This window comes from Thunnus albacares, chromosome 1 (assembly GCF_914725855.1).
Source record: "Thunnus albacares chromosome 1, fThuAlb1.1, whole genome shotgun sequence".
In the NCBI taxonomy this organism is placed as follows: domain Eukaryota; kingdom Metazoa; phylum Chordata; class Actinopteri; order Scombriformes; family Scombridae; genus Thunnus; species Thunnus albacares.
In genome coordinates, this window is record NC_058106.1 from 16,907,066 (window position 1) to 16,933,510 (window position 26,445).

A 26,445-nucleotide genomic window follows, 5' to 3' on the forward strand; every position below is an offset into this window, starting at 1 on the left:
TCATTGCTTTGTTTATTTATTTTATGATACAAGGGGTCATCTGTTAATCAGGTTCATGCCCATCATGGCTGACACTGCATTTCCTTAAGCAAGTACTTCGGACAAATAAGCATTTGTCATAACAAGCCTAATTCTTCTTCTAAGCCTGAGACACCTGTGATAAGTGCTGTCACTTCATAGTTTCTTCATCATAACCATATCACAACTCCTGGTATTTTCCTTCCCACTACCAACATTTTCCTACACATTTAATTTCATAAAGGGAATTCTCATTCTGCTTGTGCATAACCGTCAAATGAATATCCAGATTACCTCCTGTTTCTTTTTCTACCAGTGGGCCCAGATATAATAGTGTTGTTACAGAAAAAATCTATTTTAATCTCCAGATTCCTCTTACCTTATTGAGACTACTGCACTAGAGGGATTGTGTCCTAAACCTTTTAAATTACACAAAGACCTTGGTTTAATTACTGCTATACTCTATATCTGCTGTGTTTGCAGGAGCAAATAATATTGCAGACCCTGAAAACCTTATATTTGATATTATGCTTACAGTTTTGGGTAAGAAATTAGCCCTAAGACTCTAAGAAGTTTAGCTTTACTTAACACAGTCTTGCTCTTTGACAATGTTCTCATATGCTCAACAAAGAACCCTAAACATAACTAAAGCAGATTAACAGGTGACATCAGAAAGGGTCTGATCTGCTGGGTTTTCCTTTGTCATATCAATAGTACACAGGATTCAAAATGAACATGTCCGATGTAATAACGTACCTGTAACATTCCATACAGCTCTCGTACTGCAGAGCTAGTAAGGAGGTATTTTAAGACCAGCATGAAGCCTCAGCCTCACGTCTGAACCCAGGTTCTGAATCATCAGAGGGAGCAAGCATGAGTATTTGGGGTTTGGAGCAGCAGCAAACTCTCTCTCTTGCACAAACGCATTTCAGTACATGTGGAGAGTGTCAGAAATTGATAAACAAAAAAACAAAAAAAAAACAATGGTTGAGTCCTGTCATCACCCCGCTAGGTGACCCTGGGTGCAGGTGAAGGCAGGCCACATCATCACAGTATATGCTTTATTTGATAATAGATAGATGAGAGGTGACAGAAAACAGAGAGACAGAGAGGGGCAATGATCACAATATGTGTGGTATAAATCTCATCCACTGCTCCACAGGGATGCTCTATCAGTCATAAATTAAAGGAGTAGACCGCACACAAGCTGGAATGAGCCTGAATTTACAACCAAAACGTGTGTTGCATCAGCTAGCAAACCTGATTAATGGTGATATTTGCCTTCTGACTTGATTTATATTTACATATTTAAAGTTACATCTCTGCCATGTCAAGCTTGGTAATGAGGTAAGAGAGCTTAGATGTAGAGAAGCAACTATAACTATAAAAACTATGTTATACCAAAATTATTTGATTTATCGATCTCTAATTAAATAAATGTTAGGCGTGTTGCTCCTTCATTGACAATCTTGCCCAAATGTGCCAATACTGCCAAAAAGTTTTCTTTCTGAATTCTGTATGTAATGTGTATGTAATTCTGAAAACAGTCAGGATTGAGTTATGTACATTTATTTATCAAACAGTATCAGAAATACGTACACTACAGATGTGAACACAAACCCTGAACATACACAGACCTGTGGATTTGATCATTTATGAACAGAAACAAACATGGTAACACTGTCTACATGCCGGTGTCTATGGTCAGCTGGCTGATTAAGTCTCTGTAATGAATTTGGTTCTTTTCATTGTCAGCGAGTGCTGTCAGCATCTCATCCATCTCCTCCTGAGTGAAGGGCTCACCTGGTTTAAAGACAAACATAAACAATCACAACACATACACGGCTAAAAACAGTACATACATTATAGGTTATTTATGGAAGCTAGAGGAATGTTAGACGCACAAAACCAAATCTATGAGATAATCTGCTACTTTTCACCACACAAACTAATCTTTGTTTTACCTCACAGTGTAAAGATGGAGAGCTTTTTGCTTTACCTTCCAATGTCATGTACTTTGCCAGCTCCTCTAGCTTCAGGTATCCCTTCTTTTCTTTGTCCAGTACCTGACAACACAGCGGAGCTTTAACTGCCTTTATGTTTTAAAAAACACCAGTAACCAACACTGTGATGTGAGATTCACTCTGCTGACAGTATATTGCTCTAACGTCTACAGATACATCTACTGTATGAAATCTTGTACATTACTGTTTACTTGCTAGCACTAATGCTACCAGATGTTCTTAGCTAACTGATTAAATTGAAATTCATCATTTTGTCTCCAATGGAAAATGACTGGTAATGTGCTGTGCAGTCACTGGTTTTGCCCACTGAAAAGGGAGGTAGACAGGATCTAAAACTGTGAGACCCTGACTGCTCGCTAACCTCTTTAAACTACAACTATACAGAAGAACAGATGCTGGTCTCACCTCAAAGGCCTGAAGCAGAATGTCCTCAGGGATGGGAGTGAACCTAACACACACACACACATACACACACAGACACACACACAAACAACTTGTAGTAGGAGGGTACCCCCCAAGCAGTACCGACATGATATACTAAATACAGTTAACACTGTGATGAAAGTAAAACTGATTTTACAACAATCACATGGCAGTTAAAAAATAAAATAATAAAATAAAAAAGATAGTAAAGCCTTTGTTAGTAATTTCCAAGCTCAAACTATGGCTTATTACAGCACTCACCCTGGCTGTTATGGCATCTTTACCGGTAGTCTATATCACTGTAACTATAAAAAGTAAAGCTTGATCCCAGGAAATGAAACCTCTACTCATTGGACTGAACTGTAGGAATATTTCCAGAGGTGGGCAACCTAAAGCCAAAACTGTGCATAATGGAGCATACATTGTAATGTCCATTTAGCAATTTTAAGCACAGGAAAATGGCTTAATTTTTTTTTTTTTTCAAATAAAACAACACAGCTGTCATCAGTCAAGGATACAGATAATAATAAAAGGGTCCTACTTGTGGTCCAACAGCACTTTGGTCATGGCTGGAAGGAACTTGTCCAAATGGATGTATCCTGTGTGGTCCTCCTCCACCTGGTTAAACAGGACAAGGCTGCTGGTTTTGACCCTTTAACAACAAACTCTGAGTTTTCTAAGAAAACTGACTGATTATAATGTCACCTTAAGTTGCTGTAGATGTTAAGAACATCTTTAAGACTAAGTGCAATATTAAAAAATGGAAATGGCATTTTAATATGGTGGCACATTTTAATGTGATGACATTACTTCTCCAGGCATAGTAGATACAGTAGTATAACATATATATGAACTTTTATATATATATATGAAAATAAAGAAAGCCTCAGATGATATGTTTGATTGCTTGTTTTATTCATCCAAAATATAAGTAAACACTGTTCTGACCTCTGCTATAAAGTCATGTAGGTCTGCCTGACTGGGGAAGCAACCCAGGGAATAGATGATGGTCCCGATCTCACTGGTAAACAAACACATTACAGGAAATCAACAGAAAAGCTGCAGTTGAAAGTGTCATGTTACACTACACACACTATTTACCTACGCATGTAGAGACTCATTTTATTGTAGTGGTCTCCATGAGAGATACATTAATCATGTTTTCCTCACCTATCTCTGACTGAGCTTACTGGCCACTGTTCAGCACTTGTTCTCATCTTATGTCAAACAACCAACTTTTTGCTTAATCGCTGCCAATGTGAGCTGCCTCCTCACCCTATTTCAAATATAGGTTCACAGATTTTCAAGTTTGTCTTAAAACAACAGTGAGGTGCCCATATGAACACTAAATCATTCCTCCTGTTCATACTGACTATTAAAAGATCCCCTTCAAATGTGCTTTCAATGTAAGTGATGGGGCCAAAATCCACAGTGTGTCCACACAGTCATATTGTGCAAAAATGCATTTAAAAGTTGATCTGAAGCGGCTTCAGCAGTCTGAGTTAGTCATATAAAGTGCATATCTGCCACATTTACAGTCTTTTTAGCATCAAATTCCCTCTTTGTGTTTCCCTGTTGAACTGCAGTGGAAGTATAGTAACAAAAAGAGGAACTTTAGCACTAAAAAGACTGTAATATTGAGAGATATTTACTTGATTTGACTCATTTGGACAGCTGAAGCTTCACATTAACTTTAGATAAACTTTTAAATATATTTTTGCACAGAAGGAGGAATGTGGATTTTGGCCCCCATCACTTACATTGTGAGTGCTTTATGAAGAGATCTTCAAATGGTCAGTATGAACAGGAGGAATGATTATGGCAAGAAAGACATGTTTCAGTGTTCATTTGGGCACTTGACTGTTAACTGAACTTAACTGCTCCTTTAAATGGCAAACCAGATGTGTTATAGTTGTCCTTCTTCCAAATGGTATACATAAGCTGGGGGCAGCAGGGAGGCATTTAAAAACTACAGGATGAAATAGGTGTAGCTTTACACAAAAACTACATATTTACTGTATTTAATGTGTTACTCTATATAATTGATTCTATACATACAACACAGACTGCCCTTAATGGCGTGAGATTAGGTTATTCAAACCCACCCACCACATGGGGGAGATACTATGGATTATGTTAATTAACAAAACATATTCAGACTTGACAGGATCAGGTCTAAATGTAGAAGTTAATCAATATATTGAGAATATCTTAACTAAGTGCATCTGGTCAGGAGTGCACCTAGCTTACCATTAAATATGTTTTGTTCAATATGTCTAACATCTTTTTAACCAGTGTGTAAAATAAAAGAGTTACAGGTTTTATAGGGAGATTTTGTTTGTTTATCCATCACAACAACAATCAGGCTGGGAGGAGATGATGTGAACCATCATCGTCTGTACAGCGTAGGAGCTCACCGGACATCCACTGTGTTATTAGACTCATAGTCAAACGCTTCAAAAGCTGCTCGGATCTTCTTGTGGACTTCTGACACTGTGACCTCTGCCAGACAGAAGAGACAGGTGATCAGCAGCAGAGCCAACAGTCAGTAAGCTAGCGTTAGCTTACATACTTTACCAACAACTGTCATATCTTTCAAATAATTTTCAACTACATTTCTGAGGGAGAAATTTTGGCGCTTTGTGCTCTTATAAACTAGTTAACACTTTCACTTTCTTCTGTTTAAATTTTAACAAAATAATAGCAATAATAACGTTAAGTCGTACAAACCTGCACTTTGCTTGTTGGCCGCCATGCTTCTGGTCCGGTTGTATTGCGTTGCCTAGCAACAGTCTTTTGTCAGAAAGGCGTCTAGTTGATAACAAATGTTAAAGGATAGGTTCACATTTTTTTACAGTCTGTCTTAAAACAACAGTCAGGATCCCAAATGAACATTGAAACATGTTTTTCTTGCTGTAATCATTCCTCCTGTTCATACTGACCATTAGAAGATCCTTTCATAATGCACCTGCAATGTAAGTGATGGGGGCCAAAATCCACATTCCTCCTTCTGTGCAAAAATATATTTAGAAGTTTATCTGAAGGTGATATGAAGCTTCAGAAGCCTCCCTTTGTTACTATACTTCCACTGCAGCACTTTAAAATGCATTTTTACAGAATTTTACTGTGTGGACACACTGTGGATTTTGGCCCCTATCACTTACATTGAAAGCACATTTGAAGCCGGTATGAACAGGAGGAACGATTACAGCGAGGAAAACCTCTTTAAGTGCAAGACAGACTTGAAAAATTGTGAACCCATCCTATGATGATTTGCATTTATTCAGTTTACATTTTATAAAGCAAATGTAAAAGTATTTGAGTATATTTGAGTGTACTTTTGTTTGTGTCTTTTAAACTTAATTTAATTGAATTTTAATTCCAACAAATCTTGAGACAGGAGACTGAATGAAAGGCCAAGAAATGTTTGCTTTATTTTCTCCAGCTGTATAAATGCATAAATGCTTGTTTGTTTGTTTGTTTTAAAAAAAAATGCTAAACAAAAATGACTGTAAATAGTCAAACATTACATATAATGATATTTGAACATGGCCTCTATGTCCTTAATTGTAAAGATCAACATTTTAGAGCCTGAAGTATAAAGACTGACGGCTATAACTCATGAAGCAGGAGAAACCCATTCAGGCCCATTCAAATATGATGCTTATTGGAACATACACATGTGTCAAAACGAATTGAGACATGGACAGTACAGCATAATATTAAAAGATTTTTAAAAAATCTGAATAAGATGATATTATTCAGTAAATGAATTAAATCATTGTGTAGATTGAGTAAATTCTCAAGGAAGACTGTAATTTATTCCAATGGCTAAACTGTAAAAATGACCAGTTTAACTACATAACAGGCCAGATGCAGTCCTGGTGCAATAACTGGATTTAAACCCTTAACTAAAAGTGGGACACTCACAGTGTACATGTCTACTGACAGTTGAGGAGGTGGACACGAAGGACACAGGTAGACTCTCACTGCACAATCCAGTAAAACAATACTGGATGCAATGATACAGAAAGCAGGCCGGTGACAGTGCAAACAATGTCTCTCCATAAAAAAACACAACATCCTTAAAAAATCATCTTCTCAGGTTTGAATAGAATAAGGGAAATAAATACAATTGGAGCAAATAAAACAGTCAACATTAAGCACATCTTACAATTTTCAAATGATTTTAAATCAGATGATAAACATCTTGTTTGCTTTGGGAAGGAAAACTGCTCAAAAGTAATCATCTCCATTAATGATGGCTTCAGTTTTACTAAAAGTGAAATTATTGCATTTCAAGACTTCCTCCTTTTCCAATTGTAGAAGTCTTTGCATTAATAGTTAAAACCAATCGGTAGTGGTCATAGATTCATCTTTTCATTTATCAACCATCTGCATGTTTAACGGTCAAATGAAATGGATGGTAGAATCTCAGAAATCAGATTCAGAGAAAGACCATTTGTGGGGATGCAGATTAAAAAGTCCTCTCAGGTCAGAGTGTCCTCAGTCTTCTGCAGGATGTGTGTTCATATCTCTGGCTGCCCCTGATGTACAGGGACTGCGTGGTCCTGGTCCTGGTCCTGTTCTGCTGCTGGGACTTCTTGTCCATTGTGTTCATCTACTTGCTTTACAGGTTCCTCTTCTTCTATCTTTATTTCCTCTTGAGGCAGATTTTTTTCATGAGGCTCCTCTTTATGCTCCGCTGCTCCTGTGTTCTCCTGATCAATACTGTGCTTCTCCTCCAACATCACATCCTGCTCCTGATGAGGTGAATTGTTGTTGCCGGAGTCCTTAGTGGTAGAAAGTATGAAGTAAGAGATTAAAACTAGGAACAGCTCAGTTAATCAGAAATAAATACTAACTAAAAATATAAAACCACCTCAATCTAGATGTTAATTGGTGGTAAAACAGAAAAAACAATCCTATCATGTGTCCTGTTACAATGAAATAAAAGTGAAAGGTGCTGGTTGATTTTGCATATCATCACATACTCTTACATGTATTTAATGCCACAAAAGTGTATCTTTAATTTTTATATCCAATTCTAATTACTGTTACATCCTGGACATTCAGCCATTTTAGTATTCTTATCCAAAAACTCTCTAACTTTTTTTCTGTGAGGTTTACTTGTACAAGTGCTTCAAGTCGGATTCAATAAACTCTCATAACTGCCTGATCTTGTTGTAATTTGCTCGTTTCAGCTTGATGAGTGTCACTTATTCAAGAGGAGGTGCATGTTCTTGAGATTTGATCATTCACATGATCAATACCACTGAACTGTCTATATAAGGCTCCATGTTCGTTCTGTTTGTGGGTAAATTTCATCCATAAAAATGTACCCAAAGAATTTTTTCTTCACATCCTGCTTTCAGAAATCAGAAAAATAACAAATTTAGGAGTGTCAGTAGTAGAGGACCTGAAACAAGTAGAAAATATGAATCCAGCTGCCAACTAAGTGCCATCAGAACAGCTCTGCACTGTGATAGAAATAGAGGGAACGCTTTGACATGAAGTAAGATGCTAAAAAACATCTTTCTAACATCTTTCTAAAGCAAAGCGGTGCGTGATGGTAGAATATTACAGCCTACAGTAAGTAGGTGATGTTACAGTGTCGGAGTGAGAGGAGTTTCTGAGCAACTACTGAATTGTATAAGTTGCCGTGCAAAGATATGCCAATAGAAATAATAAAATCTTTGATTGACAAATGCCACAAATTTTCTTAAATCACTCGTACATACCTCTTGAGAGCTAATCTGTTATTACAAGTGGTTCTTGCATGAGGCCCATTGTGTTTGTAATACTTCTTACATAATGTACCCACACACATGAAAAAAAATCTTAATACTGTCACAGATTTCTCATCAGCATATAATCATAATGTTGATACTGCCTGACCACACTACATAATATTTTTTATAGTCTGAATACAACGGTTCGCTGTATTTTGCCCGTCTGACATGGCTTAAAGGTGATACGAAAGGATTGAGAGAGAAACTATGTGTGTGTGTGACTTGTGTGTGTGTGTACATGTGCAGTACCTGTTTGTGAGGTAATGGTGGAGAGAGCAGCTCTGATGGGGCCAAAAGGCCATCCTGGTTTAGATCCTGAGTCTGGAGTAAGAAATCCACCATGGACACCACCTGAAACCACAAAACAACATGAACACACACACACACACACACACACATACACACACAGATAAATAGACCAAAAAGCAGGTATTAGATATGTACATGTAGACACAAATACAATGTCAGACAACCCACAGCACACACACACACACACTCCTACAGCCACTCCGCCTTACCAGCTCATTGGCTTGTGCTCCAGGTGTATGATGGGAGTTGTAGTCAAAAAGTAGCTTCATCATCTCCAAGCCATCCAAAAACCCACTGCGGTCATAGTCATAAAGACGAAACAGGAAGAATACCTCTGACAAAGAAGGAGAAGAATGACGTGTTTAACACAAAATAAATTTTTTAAATACAGCTGTGGTGTAACTGCAGATGATGCACAGCGTACAACCTGCCCTACAGTAAACAGTCTTGTCACAGCTGATACATTTATTTTTATTGCACAGCTTTAAAAAAATTCAAAAAGACAAGGTGACAGAAAATGACTTGAACTCGAGACATTGTTCAGTACAATAGTTAACAGTTGTTTGTATCATGAACATGAAATGTAATGATGATCGAAGGGAGAGCACTGCATCAAAACTTATATAAGTGTTAGTGTTACAGCAGTCAATGGAGATGTCTACCTTGTTCCCAAGTGCTGATCTCTGGTCTCTGATCTCCTTCACCATCTTTCAGAGTGGATTGTATGAAGCTCTGCAGCAACCTGTGGTGTACACAGCAACAGAGTACATATCAATCCATCAGTAAAACATTAAGAGCCAATAGGATTAAAGTTCTGGATTAAACTATCTCACATGACATTTTTTTGAATCTGCCTTTGCTATTTTTGTATAATAAACATGCTGACTTGTTCTGTAGGTACAGCTGTGATTCTGTATAATATTTAGCCACAAGAGGGCAGGATATTCTAGCTACTTAGAATAACTCCAACATGCAACTCAACATACCAGGAGGAGGTGCCACCTCATCAAACAGTATCAGGTTCAAAGGAAGGTTATTCATGTATTTGCTTATTTTCTCAGTTTGCTTAATTGTTTTTACATCCATGGCAACAAAAACACTGCAAAACTTACAGGTGAAAAATGTTACATTTGCTTTTTGTATCCATTCAGACTGCACCCAGGCTAATGTGAATTAAGAAAGATGTTGATCCTATCAGCTGCAATCCTGCATTCATGCTTCTTATGTACTTTATGCTAACAAACATATACTGAGTAGACTTAAGCTAACAGTGTGATAGAGTGTATTACACATCAATCAGCCAGTGAAAAGAAGCTGCAGCCGCATCGTCAGCAACAACACACATTACTGCCTCTCAGTCCACAAACTGTTTATGTCCCTCATTTTGTTCCCTGAATAAATGAAACCTGTGACACATCACGTACGCACTACTGCAAAGTAACTAATTAGAGCTGATATATATCAATGTTAAACCACTGTGATATGTGTGAGAGTAATCTATGTTTCCACTGTCTCCTTTAAGGAAAAATATTTAATTGTTGCACCATAAAGCAGTGTCATTGTACATGTAATCTTATCAGTATACAGTGCAGGCCACATCATTAAGACGACACAGCAACCAAAGTCCACAGAGTGACCAAACAATAGCTGCTTACTCCACTAAAACACACTGTAGCTTGAAGACATTGGGAGGTAAAGGTAGGTATATTGTGTTTCTCATTTTAGTGATTACTACTAAGTCATTCTTTGGCAAAACAATGCATAACAGTTCATATTTGTTTTCTATGGGATATATACTTTACTATCCTCTGAGTATAAAGAACTTCCTGCCCAGACAATGTTATCATTCCTTCTCAATTAATTCAAAAAGCAATTAAGAACAAATTTACTGATTAAAATAAGTTGGCTATGCAACTGCATGTTGTCGATGTGTCACTCACCTTCGGTCTTCCTCTCCAGAGCCAAAGGGATTGGCTAACGCTGAGGAAGGGGAATGAACATCTGAAGCCTCTCTGTGGAATTAACGAAATAAACATAAAACATTTCAATTTTCCATTATTTCCAATCAGAAATGCAAAAACATAAAAGAACATGACATGACATGAGAATAAGAAAACACGAGTGACCCGAATCCTCAATTATCTTCTTTTATTTTTATTTGATTTAATTTCTTATTATTTCTTTTCTATAACAACAAACCACAAAAGAATTGGTTGGTGAAAGAAAGTGTATTATTCTTTTGCAGCAATGCTGACAACAGATCTTTGTCCTTCTTACATGAAACATACTTCATTTGACATGTTTTAAAAAGGGCTGCTTCAAACATCCATTGTTATGAATATTAACCATTCTGATACTGCATGCCTTGGGGATGTTTATTATGGAAATGAATTACTTATGTGAAAAAAAAAGCAAATCTTGCAGCATATTTACTCAAAAGAAAGAAAGCGTTTATGCTTTGGTATGTGTGATAAGGAAACAGAGTGAACCAGGGAGTAGAGAAGTGAGGTTACCTTTGTGACCCAGGTTGGCCTGGTGCAGCCAGGGACACGCTTATGAGAAGGAACAGAGACAGGAAACACAGGACTAACCCGCTCAGGTGAGACTCCATGAACACACCTGCAAGCACACAGTGTTTTAGCCTCATGTCACATTTGTACGGTCACACAACAGTCAACGTGTTTACTACAAAACTGACTGAAGTATCAAAACATGCAACTAAATATACATAACAGGTCTTTTGCACCACAGAGTTTGTATCTGAATTAATGTTTCTTTCGATAATTTTTACAGTTGGACCACAACAAAACAAGAAATAATTAAACATTAAATATTATCAGTTTTCACATTCCCTCCTGCTTCAAGGAATCTGCCAAATACATGTATTCATAACACAATAGTCAATATTATCATTAGCTGTGTCAAATAATCAATCTAAATAAACCACGTACAGCATGTAAACACAACTCATTGATTGTATAAATGTACCGTAGGAGTGCAGCACTCCCGTTACACAAATGGTGGAGCATATGGCTCATTATGGTTCAAATCAATTAAGACCTTTACATCTATTTATACCTCAGCACAGCTTATCCACACAGCCAGGGTCAGTGAATCTATCCATGTGTCTCCAATCTATTTAGACATGCCGATGTCAGATGTGTGAATTAAATTACTTTGCTTTGGTCCAAATTAACTGATTCATCCGCATTAGGCTGCGCAGAATAATAAAACAGCCACATTACTTAAGTAATGCTGAAACACTGAGGCTCACACATGACTCTAATAACTCACTGCAGCATGATTACAGCAGACACACACATGCATTATAAACACTGGTGGTTTCTAATGTTGTCTGTCTTCTTTCAACTACAGGCTTGTGTTGAAACAAAGAGAAATGAAGAGGATTAGTTGTAACATGAAAGAGTAGCCTAAATTTGCCAGCTCCGCATGTATTAACATGTAGATAAAATATTTATGTGAACAGAAGAAACACGCACATAGTCCTCAGTAACCTCACATACAGCTGCAGCTGGTAACCACCGCTGCTCTAAATTTCATGACCTACCTGTCTGCATAGTGGTTGTGTGGACAGCAACGAGATTCAATTCCGGCAGGTTAGCGTTTATAGGTTCACATCTGGAGAGCACCTCTGCCCCGCACCGCCCTGCTCGTGCCTCCGGGTCTGCACTGCGCAACGGCGGCGACAAGCGCGCTCCCCGGCTGCCACGGAGACCGGAGTGTTTTGGTCAATGACAGGGTCCACGTGGAAGAGCACAGCCGCTGTCGTGTCAGTGAGTTTGCGCAGGCAGCTTCTGTATGTGCTCCTTTCTCCGGGTTTTCCGCCACGCCACGTCCTCACCGACAATCGGGTTCCGGTAGTACGGGAGAGAGGGGAGGGCGGCAACACGTATGCTTTCAGGCTGTTGTGTCTTACACACTCAAACCACAACACTGTGTTTCACACCGGCTTCACAGGCAAGGTGGTGGAGGGGACAGGAGCCATGCTCAGTATTTATTATTATTAGGTATTTATTTATTTATTATCAGTATTTATTATTAGGTGTTTCTACCTAAAGTATTTCACAGTGTATAAAGTGTTATATTTACGTATTATATTATTATATTTAAGATTATATTTAGAAGGCTAAATGAAACAAGTTAAGTCATTTTGAATATTTAAATACAGACAATGATTTTAGTTTTTCGAGTTTAAAGGACGGGTTAGTAATTCATCACGTCTGTCTTAAAACAGCTTTCAGATTCTTTCTTCATAGTGGTAGTGGGCACAACAAAAACATTTGAATTTGAACTTAAGAGGAACAGAAAGTTACCCTAAATGTCACATATTGTGTCGTACAAGTTATTTAAGAAGAGGACAAGGTTTTAGCGGTGAAGCCATTATAGGTGGTGGTAAGTGTGTGCATGTGTACATATGTATGTACACATGCACACACTTACACATATCACTGTGTGTGTTTCAACACACACACACACACACACACACACACACACACACACACACACACACACACACACTATGCATACAAAGCAAAAGATAATAGAAGCCAGAAATACGCACTTCTGGTATTTGACCACAAGGTGTCCCAGTAACTCTTTATTTGAATTTCTTCATAAATCATATTACATAGTAGGTTGTCATACTATGATCTGTAGAACATTATGATTAAGAAGATTTCTTTAATTACATTGTAACTGCATTAGACACAAATCTTAGATGAGAGACTTTTAAAAGCACTATATTAATGTGTTTAGTTAATGGACATTTACAATTAATGTAAGCTGTAAAATTATTATTGTTTCATTATGTATTTAATATTGTCAGCAGGGATTCACATATTGGTTTATTATGTATGCATCTCAAATGTACAAGACTGATGCCATCAGTGCCAGACTACTTACACACACACACACACACACACACACACACACACACACACACACACACACACACTAAATTAGCAGGTCAAGGTAAGTTGTCCAATATTATATCGTAGCAGTGCAGTGAGTAATTATCATGTAGATCTTCCACTGACTCCCGGGGGTGTGTGATCTGTTTGCTGTTAATCAGACTGCTGATGGATGTTCATTTGACCCAAAACATCCAAGATCATTTTAATTTGTCCCTAAGGAGAAATTTTTCTTGGACACACCAGTGCTGCTGTCTCCAGACACTGGACCAGCAGACAACTAAAATTCTTATAAAAGATCACAGGAGAAGTTAGTTTTTAATCTGGCTGATGGGTTTTGTCTCTATTTTTTATACTAATCTTCTTTGCTTTGCACTAACCTTTATTTTACTGATTTCGAAGTAATTAAACTCTGTAACCCCACTGGATTTCAAGGCGACTGAATGATTCTGGTTCAGTATGTCATCCACAGACATTGTCATGCCCCTAAACAGCCACTAGGAGGCGTAAAGTCAATCCACCAATGAGTGAGTAAATATAGGAGTAATTTAATGAATCCATGAGGTTCTGTGTATTTAAAAATGTATGCACTGAAGACACTTAGGACTAAAGACTATTCCAAACTGCAATATGCTGCATTAGTTTGTCACATCTCAATTTCAGTGGGAAATTATTATGTTAATGGTTGGTTGGATGGATGGACCACTCTTCAAGACAGTGGATGTAAGTGGTCAATGTACCACCATTAAGAACTGTTAGAATACTGTTACCACATTTACTGGTTCAGACCTGTAATCCCTACAAACAGTCAAAGAAAAGCTCAAATAAACACTCACTGCGCCATGTGCTACTGCAGAGATGATCTCCTCTTCACATAACAGCCTTCGTTCTCTGGAAAAGAACTTTTATTTAAAATCCAACATCCAAAAAACTATGGTTTACTGTGATAGAGAATGATTGCATGCCCAATTAAAGAACTTAAGATGTAAAGATTTATATTGAGTTATTAAATCTTTTTGGTCTTAAACTCAGGATAACATGAAACATTTTAAAGAATCAATACCGTTAAGAGCAACACATTACACATAGTGGAATTACATACAGTAAGATAGGTACGAGGAACTTTGTTCTATTTAAGCAATGGTATAATGTATAAAAAGGAAATAGGGGAAACTTTGATGTGTTGTATATTACTGTGACTTACAGACCTACATTCCATGTCACTGAGCTAGGAGGTTTAGGCCTTTATAAGAAAGACAGGTGACATGTATTACTAAACCGCTGCAGAACCACTTCCTTCATCACCTCACTCTCCGCAGTTGTCTCTCTTTTCTTATCTGTTTCCCATCTGTCTTCCTCCCTCATGTGTCTCTGTCTCTCTCACCCTGTGTAAGTAATGCAAGACCTAAACTTCTAAAATTTATGAAAAAAAAAAAAAGAAAAACTCTGTTGAGATGCCAACACATCAGCACAGTGAACAGACACACACACACACCCACACACATACATGCACTACTCTGCCCTGACAAAGCCTGACACAAGTTTGCAGCCTCACTAAAGGTCTTCATGATTGGACTGTTTGGGTAAAAGCAGTTGGAGGGTGGGTAGCGGAACAGCAGGTGGTAAAACAAAACAACAACAGGTCTGAGGGAGATTGAAGCAGGTGGATGCACAGAGAGGAATATAAAGGTGAAACTGAGGTTGAGGGAGAATAAGGGAAGAAATAGTTTGAAATAACAACTGATTTGTTCCCAACATAATGCAACTTGTGTGTATCTGTGTCTTTGCACGGATATGTTTGTAGATTTACTCAACCGGATGATTGGACTATTACCCATCAAACTGCACACTCAAGCACACACAAACAAACACTCTTTCTCACATCTCCGCCTGCCGATCTATATGAGTTGGGAGTGACAGCAGGTCAGTTCAAACAGCACACCACCATCACTGAGTTCTTTCCTGATCTCATCATTTTAGGATATTTATTGATCCCAGAGGAGAGATCCATCTTTTTGAGGCTTGGGCTGTGCAGTTGAAGGACAGTATCTCTAAAAATGACACCACCCTGCTCCACATGTTAACTCACATTCTGATAGTTTAGTGGCCTGTGTTTTAATTTTGGATTGTACTAGCATTATTATATCCCTTTAGCCTGCTTCCAGACCTCTGAATTGCCAACACAATCTCCATTTTTTTCAGTAATTCAAATAAAATAATGAAGTGAAAACAAAATGGCAATTCAGTCTGATTATCAGGTCAAAAGCGAACAGGAAGCTGATTTAAAAGCCGGTTGCACCATACAAACTAGTTCTTATGTAGAAATTAGCTGTTACCTAATTCTACACCTGCTGTAAATATGTATGTTAATGGAGTGGACAAAATATTAGGAACATTTTTCAATATAATGCACTCCAGTACACCACCACCACCCACTACGACCTCAGTAATAAACATAAAGTAGAATTATCACCTTTCTGACAATGTCAACAAAAACTGAAAATGTATAAGCTTCATAAACGTAGAATTTATGGCAGAGCTGTTGGATTGCATTAGATTGCACAGGTGTACCTAATGAATTGGCCGGTGAGTGTATATATAGTTTTATAATTACTCATTTAAAATATAAAAAACAATTCTACTGAGAGCAGTATTTTGTAGTAATGACAACTGTCATAAAGGGATTTCATAGGAATGAAATATTAAGCCTCTGAAGCGTGTTCGCATTGTTTTAGACACACAAGAAAATCTGTCAGTAAGAAGAACTGCTATTGCCAAAGATGGGAAGAAACAGCACAAGCAAACCACAGTTAAACACACATTTACAAAGGTCAAGGATGGAAGTATTTGGCCTTCCACTGGAAACTCAGATCTGTGAGTGGGAAAGACCAGTCACACCTTCATTACCATACACAAACTAGTTCAGTCATACAAGCACACAAATACACTCTCAGATATCTCCGTGCGTGACTCACTGACTGGTTTAGCACGGTGGTGGCTCATTAATTCACAGCTGGTTGGTACACAAACATCCTACTGACACTCATTTACAGGAAGGGAGATTACCCTGTAATTGTTAACATGAGTCGCTGCCTGGTATCTGTTTCTGTGTATGTGTGTGTGTGTGTGTGTGTAACGGTAGTGCATTTAATTTAGAAAACACTTTTCATTCTCACGCACAGCAGGCAAACTGATAGAAAGACAGAGACATGATGCAGAAAATTGGACCATCAGGCAGCGATGTTGTTCTTACAGATCACACCACTGCCCTGACTGTGTGTGTTCTTTGTCCGAACAGAAACACCAGAGTAACTACGTAGGTACTATAATTAGGCTGACTGTGCTGTGGGATGATGTGGCTTTCAGAGACACAAATGCTGGTTCACTGTCCAGGATAAAGACCTCTGCACTTTTAACTGACCATGAAGCATTCAGTGGCCACCTGATAAGACTGTTATCAGCCTTTTGAACAGGCATCATCATCACACATCTGTCCCAAATATATGGACTAGTAAGGGCCTACTAAACCTTCAGGAAACTGTTATCACCCATTTATTTAGGCGAGTCCATGTTAGTGGAGCCCAGTAGGCACGGAAGGCCTTTTATCAAGTATGTGCTGTCACATGACTGTCAAGTTTCTTTCTGCATAAACAAAAAAAATGGCTGACATTCCTTTTATTCTCAGATAGTTTTTGGCATTAAAATGCGTTTTGATAACATTTCTTGAGAGAAATGTGAATTTTATTGTCATAATCTTCATTCAGTGAATGTATATGATGATTAGTTTGTCAGTTATTACAAAGATTTTTTCAGGCTTTCTATTGTTGCTATAGCAGTTGCTGAATCCATGTAGCTTATATCTTTGAATCATGGTCTTTACGTTGTGTAGTTATCTGAGCTGTTATGTTATTTGTGTTATTTTATGTAACTGTTTGATGATGTTCTCACAATAAAAAACAGAGATTTTAGAGCGCCCCAGGGATGAATTGAATTTGAAATCCAGAATTTGAAGATTTGCGATTGGTTGACTGGAGGACCCACCTGGAAGTATTTTCCTCACTGTCACTGTCTTCAGGTTTTCCTTTAATGATATCGTTACCATTTCTCAACACAAAAACACAAAAGAGCCCTTGATAACTCAACAATATCATAGGTTAATGTTAAGGCCATCAGTTTTAATTATTAATTATTAAGTCAAGACTATATAAACTCTCCTAAAAATAGTATTTTTGCATCACAACTTTACACACAAACACTAAATAAATAGCTGTTTCCACATGCCAACTGCACACTGATGTGCTAAGTATGAAACACTAGTATCTAGAGTCTTTGGCATTTTCATTTGCAGCATGCTGTAAATATAGACTATGAACACAAATGCAATGGGGAAACAAACAAATGTATTTATTCTCAATACTCATAACAGTATCAGACACAATTACTTTAACTGAAGATGACATGAATATAGTTACGATAATATACTGTAAACAAAATACAGTATATTGCATTGCAGTCCATCCCATCTTCGATGTGCATCTGGCCACAACGCCTCATCAACATCACAAGCAATGTGCTCTCTGGCCAAACATCAGGGGAAGTATCATCTTGAGTGGTGTGTCCAGCCCTGGCATTCCTCCACATCAGTATCACTACAGGCCTCTTCCATTGCCTGGAGGAGAGTGACGTGTTGATCGGGTTGGCAGTCATATTCCCTCCGACGCCACGTCAAAAAGAACTCGTCAGTAGGGTTCAGGAAAGGAGAGTAAGAAGGAGAACTTGAAATTGTGGGTGATTGTCATACCAATTATGGACCACAGCAGCCCAGTGGAAACTTATCCACCCATATGACAACAAACGTGGAGTACCCTGGCACATTCCTCTGGTCATTGGGAATGAGGATGTTATGCAGGGTGTCAAGGAATCTGATAATATGAGCTGTGTTTAATGGGCCAAGATGGTGGCAATATGGCGAGGGACACCGTTCTGGCCAATTGCAGCATACAATGAGATGTTGCCACCACGCTGCCCAGGAACATGGACGATGGCACTGGTCACCTTGCAATTCTGAAAAAAACAGAATGCGAATGTTTAGAGTCTAAGATCTCCTTCTTATGAAATACTATGTAAAATATATGTAAAATCATAGAGATTAGGATTTCTCACCTGCTCTCATTTCGAAATGTCCAAATGACACCTGCTATATTGTAGTGACTCAGATTAGATTGGGCTCTCTGACCAGCCTCTTGTAGACTCAACCCATGGTTGATTACATGGTCTATCAAAGTGGCCTGGATCTCATCTATGACAGTTCTCCTATTTCTTCTGACTTGTCCTCTTGCCACTCCTCATTCTCTCTCCTCCTCCTCTCTCTTGTCTTCCTTCTCTTCCTAGTCCTCCTCCTCCTCCTCCTCCTCTTACTTGAACACCTCTTCCTCTAACTCTCTCCAAAATTGGCCTCCATTGTTGTGCACACCAACGAGCAAGCTTGAATCCTATTTATAGGGTACATCTCAAGTCTCTTAATGGAAGTCTTTTGCCGGCCGACACGCACCCTTATTGGATATCAGTTATTGATTGGACACTGCAGTTGATCAGACTGATCTGATACATCACTGCAGTTTCATACCGAAGTGGAGACAGATTACAGATTAAATTTAAGTGTATCATTCCAAAGTTCTATGTTTTATTTGTTTTCTGATTCATCATATAGTTAAAAATCTGTTAGTTGTCCATCTGATCAACAAAAGATCCATAAACAACTTTCTTCATTTATAAGAAAGATTTTTTTTCATGATGTTATTTCCTCCATTAAACTGTTTCTTGCTGACAGATAGACTCTTCCTGACTTTAATTTTATCCATAATAACAGTTAAACACATCTATATTTTACGTCATTTATCATCATTTCCATTCAGTCACATGTGAGGCTGAAAATTCCTGAGCGTCGGGTTTGATATAAATTACATCATTTCCATTTCCCCTGAAACATATAACCAAATACATATTTTCCAGTGTTCAGAAGACACTCTGATCATATCCTGGGTTATTGAATCATGAATTCACTATCAGGATTATCAAAAATACAGATGCAAATAATCAATAAATAGTATAAACGCCTTCTGCGAGTAGAAAAGGTTCCTGTGCCTCTGAGCAGGACACAGGACACAGTATAAATGCAGAATGCAGGTTTTTATTTAGGTGTTTGTTAAACGGGTAACAGGCTGCAGAGAGGAAACAGCTGCTCTAGCGGTGATAACTGTGAACCTTTATTAGTATTAGCACAGTGCACATGTGTGCACACACAAACTCCATCAGAAGTTTCTACAGCTGTTAAAGCCGACTGACAGCTGATCCAGCTGTGATCAGCTGTCGCCGTCATCAGAAACGGACATCGCTTCACATGACGCTTCAGAGGAGAGGACGTCTCATGTCTCTTAAAACAAATTTCCTCGTTTCCTCTCTCCTCGCTTGGTTTCCTTCCTCTCCTTACATCCACGGTGGGAGGGACTAAGACGCGAGGATAAGACTCAAGTGTGGGAAACATGGATGCAATTTAAGAGACTTGGGATGCACTCATAGTGTTCAAGCTCTGATTTCCAAGTGATCTAATTGGTTACAGGTGTTTTCACATGTGCATTCTGGGTGCAGGTGATTTATAATTGGGTGGTATTTCAGTGGCAGTGTCTAGCAGACAACACACACAGGCTTTTAGATTTGAATGATGTGTCTAATGTAGATAACCGTGTGTAGTTATTTACAAAAAGTGTGTTTTAGATTTTTAAACTTAGTGTAAAGCAGACAATGTACTTAGGGTTTAGCATACTTGGTCAATAGATAGGCAACATGAGTTGGTGGTTTCAATAACTGTGCAACAAGTACCAGCTTTTGTATTTTGGCGACTGCAAAAAACTGAAAGAAAAGGTGTTTTGTAGCTGTGATTGTAAAATGTGAAGTACTGTGAAGAGTTACTGGGACACCGTGTGGTCAAATACCAGGAGTGCATACTTCTGCCTTTTCCTCTCTCTTGCTTTGTGTGTGTGTGTGTGTGTGTGTGTGTGTGTGTGTGTGTGTGTGTGTGTGTGTGTGTGTGTGTGTGTGTGTGTGTGCATCAAATCTTGTTCCATGGCCATGTAAATGGGATGAAGACAGAGTTATCAAAATGGACTTTACATTTCACATCCCTCATTTAATTCCTGCATTTGTCACTTTCATATATTTCATCAAACTGGACTTTAGATTGTACATTGCATTCAACCTGCACTGTTACATAATTTAATTATTTATGCACATGTCACATTTGATTGTTGCTCATACACTTAATTTCTTTGTCCATAGCACAGTCCATATTTCCTTTGTACATTTCATTTCAAGTTTTATATCCCATTTCTACTAACTATTACTAATCTATTCTGTAAATAGATTTGAAATTTTCAATTTAATTTTAATGTTAGTTTGTTTATTTCATTATTATTATTGTTTCCTTACTTTTGTCTATTTTTATTCTTCTGTGTTGCGTTTTTTGGAAGCACACGCCAAGACACATTCTTTGTATGCTTGCACTGGCTAATAAAACATATTCTGACTGAATTGGTTATGTCATGCTTACGTAACATAAAATCCTAAAACCAAGAATCACAAAGATGCAAAAAATCTCCAGGGTTGTATAAATAGTAGCCTATGCACGCGTCAGTATTTGATGACCTCGGAATGAGGTTGGTGAGACAGGTTGGTCTTTTCAGTCCTAACCAGTAGGTTATTTGAGGGGGGATGGGGGGTGGAGGGGGGGTGTCATCCCCCTTGTTAGCAAAATGACCAAAATGCATCACCCTTGTTAACCTGCTATCCCCCCTCTCCATCCCCTAGTACCAGAAAGAGTGCAGGGGCAGAGGGGTTGTTTAGTTGAATATGTTAGTCTAGTCTGCCTGACTCATTGATCCTTTATCTGACTGAGGTTTGTGCAAGTTACAATCTATGACCATGGGTCTGAAATATCAGTAGCCTAACTGTGCTGTGTATTGATAAATCCATGGCACTGTCCGTGGTGCTGAAGTAGCAGACAGATTTGTAATTGCGCCTTTTTCTCTCAGTCTCGCCTTTCTGTCAGCTTGGATCTATAATATTCTCTAAACTATATACTATAAATACTCAATTCTATACTTTGTAGCCAATATCCTTTATAGAGTAGTGTCACCTTCATGATCAAAGTGACAAGTAGCAACGTGTAGTCATGGAAGAGCAAGAAGATCATAGAGACAGACTGCTGCCTGTAGTATTCCTATAATATTCCTATAATATTTCTAAAATCATTCAGTAGCGTCTTTGCTGCTGAAAATACACCACCAGACCAAACCAGCTCTGTAACAAAATATTTTAGAGGAGACATGACTACAAATTTAGTTTTTACTATAGATGTTTGGTGTGACCTGGGGGTGGAGCAGGTAATGTGACTGAGGAAATTAATCTGCACTGACTGCACTGCACTCACAAATGTGTTTACCATCCCCTTAAACTCCTCAGTGTACTCTCATTCAGTATTTACAACTTCCAATTCGAGGAAAAACACTAATATTTTTTAAAAGCTACATTTCCCTGGAGCCACATCATGCAGCTTGATACAGATCAGCACCACAGTTGTAGTTCTTCTGGTTTGAAAAGTAGGGTTGTAAATAGGGTCGTCAAAAGATATATCTACTGAATATATCAAATATCTAGTACAGCTGAAATAGTAAGTACACTGCATCTAGATGATCTATGTTAAGAAAAAGTAAAGATGTTGGTTTATTTCAAAAATTTTAGCCAAAACAGGAGTCAAAATGCCATAAACGCCCACAAAATCTCAGTTACATAAAATAACACAAATAGCATAACAGCTCAGATAACTACACAATGCAAAGACAATGATTCAAACATGTGAGCTATGTGGTTTCAGTGATAGCAGCATCCATAGCAACCACCATAGCAATTATAACTTCAACTTCAGTTTACTTAAAGTGCACATCACCCAGAGAGTCTCTGTACACTTTACAAGTCAATAAGAAGAACAACAGATAAAAGAAGCTCACAACATTACATGTAAAAGTATACACTCATACACAGCTCGTAATGTTAATATTACAACAAGGTTACTCATTTTAAAACAAAGATCATATAACCCTAACAGCGTTGGGGTAGCTACATGTCAAGGAGGAAAAGAGTTAGTGATTTGGGTTCCCAGCCGGTGAAATTAGAAAAGGTCACAGTAAACAGAAAAAAAAAAAAGATGGAAAGACCTGAAAGAATCTTTGTAATTTCTAACAAACTAAACATCATATACATTCACTGAACAAAAATTATTAAAATAAAACACACATTTCTTTCTAGAAATGTTATCAATACACATCTTAATGCCGAAACTATCTTTTTTTTTTAACTCTCCTCTCTTCCCTGTTCAGAATGGACCCCTTTTCCTCTCTTCACTGTCTTTATCTTTACTCATCTCCCTCAACTCTTACTTGATTTTGAGTTGAATTTTAATTGTTTATATAAGGATTCTTTTTTCTCAACAAAGCATGTTTTACTGGTTATAAACTATGAGTTACAAATTCTAGATGAGAGCAGTGGGTTTGAAAGAAGAAGAAGAGGAATAGAGCAAATAATAGTAGGAAGAACAATAATAGGAGCGGATGTAGAAAGTCAGTGAAAAAAGAAAAAGTTTGAAAACAGAGATAAATGAATACTGTGTATTGTCAAGCAAAGATAGTGACAGAAGAAGTGTCCCAAAGCAATATAGTCAAGTTCAAGTTTGTTTCCAGTGTTTCCTTTTGAACTGCATTTGAGAAAGAGACAGCATTTGCATTTTCTAAAATGACAGATTTTGACCTTTAATTACTGTACAATCCTCCATCAAGTCAATCAATATCATTCCTCCAACCTTTGACAGAATTGACCCAGTGTTGCCTCAGACAGTCTGTTTGTTCTTACATGCAACATCCCTCCAAGTTTTGAGGAAGTTGTGTCAGTGAATGGGCATTTATGGTCTTTTAATGATACAATTTCAGCACTTCAATCACCTGCCCCTACAGTGTGTGACCAGTCTGAGTAATTACTGTGAAGATTCTCCATCATTGCTGATTTTCTCAGTCAGGCTGGTGGTGTCTCACATATTTCACATTTGACAGACAGACAGATTTGGAACTCATCCCCAACATCCAGCTCCCACGCACACATTCTCTGGCATGGAGGATAGGTATTTGATTTGGAGATATTGCATGTTACAGATTTTCCATTTGCCCACTTACTGCACACAGAATAAGCAACAACATTGCAAAAGAAGAACAAATATTTTTGCTGGGAGTGCTCCAGAGGAGCAATCACTTCAGTGTTCTGTCTCTTACAGGATATCACAGCAGCAAAGTGTAAAATATTTTAGGGCGTTCTACCTTTTTAAAATTTGACACAATTAACCACTATTTACTACAGATGCTATTTTCCGACTGCTTTTCCACTTCCCAGCCCCATGTCACGCAACTGCATGGCTCTGTTTGTTTTTAGCATAGCCCAAGTGCATTCACATGCATACTCACACGAACATGTTCACTGGCGCTGGCAGACACACACACTCAACCACTGGTCCCATCGGGAAGCCTTTGCTCCATTCAGTTATGTAACATGGATTAGGTTCTACTATTATGTGGCCCCAACAGTCAAAACTATGCGAGCTATTTTTAACCCCGGACCCCAATATAATATCAACAGACGCTTACCGTAATAATGGCTAAATTAACGGTCATTGCTGCTCATGTGGACATGTCCTCCTAACATTGATATTCACTGCCGAGGCCTCACATAACAACACCAACAGCTATTGTCACCTCATGGAATCATCTGAGGCCGCTACACAAAGCTTTGTTACAAAACTATGCGTTATATCGAGAGATCGGAAAACTATTTTAAGCTTGTTAGTGAGAGTGTTTTTACTTCTTGGTAGTTGAATCAACCCATATTAGCCTACTGAACTTTGGGAAGAGTTGGGGAGTAGTGGAGCATTGCTCTTGCTGTCTTCAAGTGGAACCTGTGAGGTCACATTTTGAACGTGGGAAGTTGAATACACATTATGCTTAACATCTAACTGTTGCTTAGTGACTGATAACAAAAATGGAAAACAAAACACTGAAATTTAAAAAATGGACTCCAACCTTTTTAAAAATGTCACACATCCTGAACTCTGAGCTATCAGAAAATGTCCTATGAAGTCAAACCACATCAGTTCAAATTGACTACACATGGACACAATAAACAAGGCTTCACTTGACAGCACTATCTGACCACTGACAGCTATAACTGTAGCTCAGAAAGGAGAAAACATTTTAGAACATCAAACACATTAAAGGGGACATATTATGCACATTTCCAGGTCTATATTTTTATTCTGGGGCTCTACTGAAATATCTTTGTGTGATTTACAGTTGTCGTTCTTTACTTGAAATGACAACTTCTCAATACATCCATACATGTTTGAGCCGGAATCCGATAAGAAATATGAGAGTGGACAACGTGAACAACATATAGAAACACCTTAGCTGAAACCTTAGCAACCAAGGCTATGGAACTGATGGCCATTTATAGGCAGGCACGACGATCTGACGTCAGATCATCGTGCATGGAAAAAAAAATGGTTGCATAGGATGTGTTGAGAGCAAGTTGAAGCCTTGGATTTTACTTGCAGGAAGCATTTCTACATGCATTAACCTCAACTTTTGGAACTTTGGCAATGTTTAGCATAGATAGCCAACCACATAACAGTAAACTTATGCTAGTTCTGCTCAAGCACTCTTAGCCCTCCTGCTTTTAACGACCTTTCAAGCTAATCCCACATTTGTTAGTTACTTTAGCGCAGCAGTTACCTTAGCATAATATGTACCCTTTAAACACTGTAGAATCATAGTGGTATTACTGAGATGGACAAAGTGTTTGGGTCCTAAATGTTTGTGTGACCTGCAACGTACACACACACACACACACCCACAGTTCCATACTATGAGTTTGTTTGAAATAGTTGCTGTCACATTCCACAAACTAATTCCTCTGGGTTTCAGGTCATTACATCTGCAGAACCAGGACACACATACCACATACATACACACACACACACACACACACACACACACACACACACACACACACACACACACACAGTTACATACTGTCACAGTCACTATTTCAGTTTCAACAGGAGACTCACACAAACTCACACAAAGAGGACATTTTCCTTCCAACTGGCAACACATACTGTACTTGTGCACACAGACACACACACACACATACACACACAGAGGGCAGTTCCGCTTCATGGGGGTCTGATTGCAGACTTGTGTCCAGTCGAGACATGATGTCCTGAGAACCGAGGGTCATTTCTCCACAGGCATCTGAGGGGGCACCATACACTGTCAGGAACAATCACCTGTGAGAGCCACTCTGCGGCTTACATAAATGCACCTACATATACACCTAGTATACACCTAGTATATACACTACACATACATACACATGGACTGTTTAGTGCTTGCACAGTCACACACACACACATAAATGTAATCATCCACACATAAAAACACACACAGTCACATACATATCAACTCATAGGGGTTTTAATAATGGTGGAAAAATCTACAGAACCTATTGTTCCAGTACAGATCTGATTTTACTGAAAAAGAGAAATTTGCTGCGCATTTTATTGGAACGATGATAACAATAATAATATAATAATAATCTTTATTTATAGCGCATGTTTCTAAATGCACGTTACAAAGTGCTTCACACAAGGCAACAACTTCAATACAGGCAGATCATAAAACAAAGTACGCAAATAAAATAAATAAAACCAATACCAGTGTCACCAGCAAGATGGCAGTCAATAAAGCTCAATAAAAGCATGTTTTAATAAGAGATTTAAAAGACGTAATGGACTCT

The 26,445-nt window shown here is 38.2% G+C and overlaps 2 protein-coding genes across 2 annotated transcripts; both read right to left on the reverse strand.

The window, feature by feature from the left end:
• Nucleotides 1-1,571: 1,571 nt before the first annotated feature.
• efcab2 (EF-hand calcium binding domain 2) lies at nt 1,572-5,294 on the reverse strand. The gene is made up of 7 exons (XM_044360613.1): nt 5,196-5,294; nt 4,883-4,967; nt 3,414-3,486; nt 3,007-3,083; nt 2,448-2,490; nt 2,018-2,084; nt 1,572-1,821 (listed from the first exon to the last, which is right to left on the reverse strand). Exons 1-7 carry the CDS (start codon nt 5,218-5,220, stop codon nt 1,703-1,705), a joined length of 489 nt encoding a protein of 162 aa, XP_044216548.1. The 5' UTR covers nt 5,221-5,294; the 3' UTR covers nt 1,572-1,702.
• Nucleotides 5,295-5,886: 592 nt separating this feature from the next.
• On the reverse strand, nt 5,887-12,410 carry cgref1 (cell growth regulator with EF-hand domain 1). Its single transcript, XM_044360621.1, has 7 exons — nt 12,135-12,410; nt 11,080-11,185; nt 10,507-10,578; nt 9,229-9,308; nt 8,776-8,900; nt 8,507-8,608; nt 5,887-7,258 (listed from the first exon to the last, which is right to left on the reverse strand). The coding sequence occupies exons 1-7, from the start codon at nt 12,142-12,144 to the stop codon at nt 6,995-6,997; spliced, it is 759 nt and encodes a 252-aa protein (XP_044216556.1). The 5' UTR covers nt 12,145-12,410; the 3' UTR covers nt 5,887-6,994.
• Nucleotides 12,411-26,445: the final 14,035 nt, after the last annotated feature.

Bases quoted from the DNA above. Each gene is read 5' to 3' on its own strand.
- efcab2 (XM_044360613.1), bottom strand. From the start codon at position 5,220: ATGGCGGCCAACAAGCAAAGTGCAG. The intron at 3,084-3,413 runs GTCAGAACAGTG...CTGTTTAACCAG, and splicing joins TACATGACTTTATAGCAGAG to GTGGAGGAGGACCACACAGG. The intron at 2,085-2,447 runs GTGAGACCAGCA...CTGTGTTGTCAG, and splicing joins TTCTGCTTCAGGCCTTTGAG to GTACTGGACAAAGAAAAGAA.
- cgref1 (XM_044360621.1), bottom strand. The intron at 8,609-8,775 runs GTAAGGCGGAGT...TTGTGGTTTCAG, and splicing joins GAGCACAAGCCAATGAGCTG to GTGGTGTCCATGGTGGATTT. The intron at 7,259-8,506 runs GTACTGCACATG...TCTACCACTAAG, and splicing joins CACCATTACCTCACAAACAG to GACTCCGGCAACAACAATTC.